Consider the following 6,000-nt stretch of genomic DNA (forward strand, 5'->3'; position numbering starts at 1 on the left):
TGAACCCCACGCTTTGGCTCCGGGTCACGCGCCTCTAGTTACCCCTCGCTCCCCGCGATCAGGGCACCGGCTGCATCACCCGGCGCCTCCCAGCAGCCCGGCCGCCCCGGGCCGGCCACAAGGACCGCTTTGTGCCGGGAGTTGCAGAGCCCGGATCCCGACGCGGGGCTGGTAGCGGCCCTCCCGGCGCACTGGGCGCGGGCGCTCGCGGGCTAGGTCAGCAGACGGGCAGGGCTGTTTACACAGGAAGGCTCCTCCTCGCCCGGGAGGGGACCAGGGGCCGACGACAGCCCAGCGGGGCTGCGGCGGGCCGCGCGCGGGATGGCGCACGCAGTCTGAAAGCCCCCCACCCGGTCGTCCCCAGCGGCTCGCCACCTGGGGGTGTCCCCGAGGACGCCTCCCACCTTCCGACAACTGCCCTGGCCCCTGCCCCTCCAAGAGGCCGGCGGGCGGCTCGGGGCGCCACGAAGTTTCTTTCTGCACAGCGGGCGGCGTGGCTTACCTGGGAGCCGGGGCACTAGCGCGCAAAGCCCGAGGAGGCAGGAGTACAGGAGCGCGGGGGCCCGCGGCATGGTGGGGCGTCCGGCTCAGCTGCTGCGCGGGCGGCGGACTCCGCGGGGGCGTGCGGCCGGGGGCCGCGGCCGGACGGGAGGCGGGGGCGGCTGCTCTGGCCCGCGCCCCGCCGCCACCATCCCTCCCGCAGCGCTTGCCGCCGAGTCCCGGGGCCGCCGCTACGCCGGCTCGCCGGCCGGGACGCCCGGGGTGTCGCCGCTCGGGACTGCCCCGGCGGGCGGTCTTGGCAGAGGCGGGACGGTAGGCTCCGCGCTGCGGCCGCGACTCTGGCTCCGGGACGCGTCCCGGGCGGAGGCTCCCCCGCGCGCCGGCAAACTCTTGCCAGTCGCCTCCACCCCTTCCCCTCCTTTCCTCGCTCCGGCCCGCCGGGCTCCACTTTCCTCCTCTCCTCACTCCTCCCCTTCTCTCCCCTTCCCGGCCCCCGCCCGGCTGCCACACGGTCCGCTGACGGCGAGGCGGGGCGGGCCGAGCTCCGCCCCTCGCGGGGACCGGCCCGAAACGGGAGGCCGAGGGCATCCAGGTGGAAGTCGCTTCCGGCGCACCTGGAGGCCGGAGCTGGGGCCGAAATCCCGGGGTGGGGTCTGCCGGGCTATCCTAGCAGTGGGCCCGCGGGAAGGCGGCAGGGCACGCTCCATGCGAGGGCAGAGATTACTCGGGGTTGCTGAATTTAAGGGGGCGGGGGGAATCATGCAGTGGCAGTCTGGTCTTCCTTCCCAAAGCAGCGCTCGCCCGAGAGACGGAGGCACCGGCGCGTGTTACTGCGAGGAGAGTCGCTCCATGGGGAACGTGGCGCGTGGAGGCACACCTGAAACACACTCTCCTCTCTTTAAGGTTTTGCCCCTTACGCGGATTCCAGATTGGTCAATACGTCGCTATTACGCGTTTTTCTTATCTCGATACGCTGGCAGTTTCCGTAAAGCGAAACAAATTAAAAACAGATGCTGAGCCTTTCACCTTATTCTTTACATCTGAGCTGGTTCTAAAATTGACTGTAAGGGATGAGGTGGGGAGCTTCTCTTAACAGCATGTGCAAAGGACCAGGTGGGCTTGGGCTGCGCCACGTTGACGGGGTTAAGACCGGAATGGTTTCTAGGCCAAAGAAGAGGCGGTCTTCAGGTAGAAGGAGGTAACAGTAGGCTGCCTAACACGTACAGCACAAAGAGCTCGCGGCTAGCCAGACACTGAAATGTAAATACCCTGTTAACTCTTGAAAACCTCCCCCACAACCCTGCTGTTAACCAGGTGAGAAAACTGAGGCAAAGGGATTAACGTGCCAAAAGCGACAGAGCAGGATGCCTTGTCCAAAAGTTCAGGGTGCCTTTAACTAGAAGCAGAAGCAGCAAAAAAAGCAAAGTGACATGACCTTTGCAGGTCATGAACCAGTCGGACAGATGGCTCTGGGTGAGGGAGGAGGGGGGAGCAGTTCTAACTGACCCGATTAGGGAGTTTGGAGTTTAATTGTGCCCTCCCATCCCACATTCTACCAAGGTGGTGGCATGATGCCAGAGGATGTCAGTTTATTCTTGTGGTACAGTGTGCATAGAGGCCAAGCTCCAAGTTCCACCTGAAAGAGGGTTTCATCCATAACTTGCATGTAAATATCACTGTACTCTAAATATTCCCCGTGTTTATTCTGATGTAACAGTCATGCTTGGCCTTAAGCTTTTTCCAGTAAAATTGGTGCTGCCAGAGCTTCTCCGGGTTTATCTTCGGTCTTTCTGCCTCAGCTGAATGACCTTGGGGCTACTCTTATCCAAGCTTGAGAGGCAATGATTATAATTAATGGGCAGCCAGTAAAAGAGTTTGAACTGAGAGGTGTCAGTGCCAAGTGGTGATTTTCAAAGATTTGTCTAGTAAGGATGTGATGGATAGATTAGATGGAAGGAAAGTTGCAGAAACTGAGTAAATATTGCATTGATAAGTACAATTAAAAACTTGCATTTATCAAGCATCCTCCAAGTTATACCCTGTGGTGTCTGATACGTGCACCACCTCCCCCACCCCAGCATGGCCCTTCACTGTTCAGCCCCAACACACACCCCTGTTTACCTGGACTGCACCTGGAAAGAACTGCAACCAAATCTGCCCTCCTCCAGTCCCACCCTGGTGGTTTCCAACCTGCCCAGACCTGCCATAAACCACTGAATCCCAAGTGATGACAACATTCTTCCATGTTCCATTATCTCAGAACTAGTTTGGAGGTAGGTGCCTCTTCTAATTCCTCCCAAGCTTTTGTTTTCTGGTGTGTGGCTTTTTCTTGTCCAGTCACCCTTCATTCTTTTTATTAGCTAGATAGGAGAAGTAAGTCTTGACGTGTTAGTCTGTCAGTCGTAGTCATGTCTGACTCTTTGCTCCCCCGTGGACCATAGCCTGCCAGGCTCTTCTGTCCATGGGATTTTCCAGGCAAGGATACTGGAGTGGGTTGCCATTTCCTTCTCCAGGGAATCTTCCTGACCCAGGGGCTGAACCTGGGCAGATTCTTTACCATCTGAGACATCAGGGAGAGTGGAAGTGCCCTTCAAATGCTTTGACTTCCTCTGACAAAGTCAGCATGCACTGATGGTTCCTCTCAGGCGGGAGACAAGGCCGTGCCTCGCACAGCCACTGGAATATTAATACTTCTTGTTGTGGCTGCCTCCCCAACATCCCATTTCTGATCATTGCTGAGCTTCTGGACCCAAAGGAAGCTGCTGGTTGGATTGAGTTTGAGTCTCAAAATTTGAACACAGAAAACCCAGAGGAATTTTATGTTTCTTATTAGTTTTAAAATAAGATTAATTCCTCAAAAAGTTAAAAATAGAATTTTTAACTCCAACTCCCAAATGAATTGAAAGCAAGGCCTCAAACAAATAATTATACACCCACATTCATAGCGGCAATATCCACAATCACAGAAAGGTGGAGATAATTCGAATATCTGTTAAGAGATGAATGGATAAATAAAATGTATCTACATACAATGAAATATTCAGTCTTAAAAAGGAATTAAATACTGACACGTTATACAGATGAGCCTTGAAAACATTATAGTAAGTGAAATAAACAAGACACAAAAGGACAAATGTCGTAGGATTCTAGTTTTATAAGAGACCTAGAATAAGTAAATGCATAGCTTCAGAAAGGATAATAGAGGTTACCAGAGGCTGGAGAGAGGGGTGAATGGGAAGTTATTAATGGTACAGAGTTTCAGTTTGTACAATGGAAAAGTTCTGAAAATGGGTCATGGTGATGGTTGCACAACATGAGAATATTTAATACCACTGAGCTGTCCGCTTAAACCAGTCAATCCTAAAGGAAATCAACCCTGAATATTCATTGGAAGTATTGATGCTGAAGCTGAACCTCCAATACTTTGGCCATCTGCTGTGAAGAGCTGACTCATTAGAAAAGACCCTGATGCTGGGAAAGATGGAAGGCAGGAGGAGTGGGGGCAGGATGACAGAGAAAGAAATGGCTGGATGGCATCACCAATTAAATTCAATAGACTCAAGTTTGAGCAAGCTCTGGGAGATAGTGAAGGACAGGGAAACCTGGTGTGCTACAGTCCATGCGACCACAAAGAGTCGGACATGACTGAGCAGCTGAGCAACAACTTATGTGTTATCTATATCTTATAATAAAGTTTTTTTAAACTTGAAATCAGATTAATTAAAACTTTTGGGGCTTCCCTGAAAGCCTGCCTGCCAATGCAGGAGATGCAAGTTTGATCCCTGGTCTGGGAAAATCCCACATGCTATAGAGCAACTAAGCCTGTGTACCACAACTACTGAAGTTTTGCCTTACACTTGTGCTCTGGAGCCCAGGAGCTGCAGCTGTTGAGCCCATGCTCCACAACAAGAGAAGCCACTGCAATTAGAAGTCTGCCTGCCACACCTAGAGAAAAGCCCTCACAGCAACAAAGACCCAGCACTGTCAAAAATAAAATTAATTCATTAAAAAGAAAATTTTGTATTTCAAAATTCAGATTTCCATGCTAACTCATTCCCACAGGTAAGTTGTCCTATTGTGTAATTCAATCTATAATCCAGGTCAAAAATATTTCACTGATATATAGTTACAATGTAATATGCAGGGAAAAGAAGTCCAAGGGGGAAAAGAACAACCCTACAGTTTTCACCTTACTTTAGATAATATGCTTAATTTACTTTGCTTTTATAATAGTCATGCCTGGGGTTTGTCACAGTGCTAGAAATGAATGACCTTGATGACAGAATGTTATCAAATTCTTTTGCAGCAACTGATAGGACTATGAAACATATAAAATTTTCTTTAATGTTAATATTAGGTTGGTGAAAAGGTAATTGTGCTTTCAGACTGTGAATTTTAAATCATTATAACTAGGGTCAAACACATCTTTATTAATCAAAATAGGAACCATTACAATCAACACATTTTTGCCAATGAGAAATAACTTTGTTTATACCTGTAGCATCACCAACTCCGGGAGTTCACCCAAACCCATGTCCATTGAGTCGGCAGTGCCATCCAACCATCTCATCCTCTGTCATCCCTTTCTCCTCCTGCCCTCAATCTTTCCCAGCATCAGGGTCTTTTCCAATGAGTCAGCTCTTCCCATCAGGTGGCCAAAGTATTGTAGTTTCAGCTTCAACATCAGTCCTTCCAATGAACACCCAGGACTGATCTCCTTTAGGATGGACTGCTTGGATCTCCTTGCAGTCCAAGGGACTCTCAAGTCTTCTCCAACACCACAGTTCAAAAGCATCAATTCTTCTGCACTCAGCTTTCATTATAGTCCAACTCTCACATCCATACATGACCACTGGAAAAACCATAGCCTTGACTAGATGGACCTTTGTTGGCAAAGTAATGTCTCTGCTTTTTAATATGCTATCTAGGTTGGTCATAACTTTCCTTCCAAGGAGTGAGCGTCTTTTAATTTCATGGCTGCAATCACCATCTGCAGTTTTTGGAGCCCCCCAAAATAAAGTCAGTCACTGTTTCCACTGTTTCCCCATCTATTTGCCATGAAGTGATGGGACCAGATGCCATGATCTTAGTTTTCTGAATGTTGAGCTTTAAGCCAACTTTTTCACTCTCCTCTTTCACTTTCACCAAGAGGCTTTTTAGTTCCTCTTCACTTTCTGCCATAAGGGTGGTGTCATCTGCATATCTGAGGTTATTGATATTTCTCCCGGCAATCTTGATTCCAGCTTGTGCTTCCTCCAGCCCAGCGTTTCTCATGATGTACTCTGCATATATGTTAAATAAGCAGGGTGACAATATACAGCCTTGACATACTCCTTTTCCCATTTGGAACCAGTCTGTTGGTCCATGTCCAGTTCTAACTGTTGCTTCCTGACCTGCATATAGGTTTCTCAAGAGGTGGGTCAGGTGGTCTGATATTCCCATCTCTTTCAGAATTTTCCACAGTTTATTGTGATCCACACAGTCAAAGGCTTTGGCATA

At 50.1% G+C, this 6,000-nt stretch overlaps 1 protein-coding gene across 2 annotated transcripts in view; it reads right to left on the reverse strand.

The window, feature by feature from the left end:
• The window catches only part of ITGB5 (integrin subunit beta 5), a 113,379-nt gene extending 112,458 nt beyond the window's left edge, over window positions 1–921 (reverse strand). The window contains exon 1 of one of the 2 annotated variants that reach the window (XM_043473195.1): window positions 503–921. In XM_043473195.1, the coding sequence (XP_043329130.1) occupies window positions 503–572 (70 nt within the window). In that variant the 5' untranslated portion in view covers window positions 573–921. The remainder of the gene's footprint in view (window positions 1–502) is intronic. The other variant, XM_043473194.1, reaches the window with a different exon arrangement.
• Between the last annotated feature and the right edge of the window lie 5,079 nt (window positions 922–6,000).

The sequence above is a fragment of the Cervus canadensis genome, chromosome 7 (assembly GCF_019320065.1).
Source record: "Cervus canadensis isolate Bull #8, Minnesota chromosome 7, ASM1932006v1, whole genome shotgun sequence".
NCBI lineage: Eukaryota > Metazoa > Chordata > Mammalia > Artiodactyla > Cervidae > Cervus > Cervus canadensis.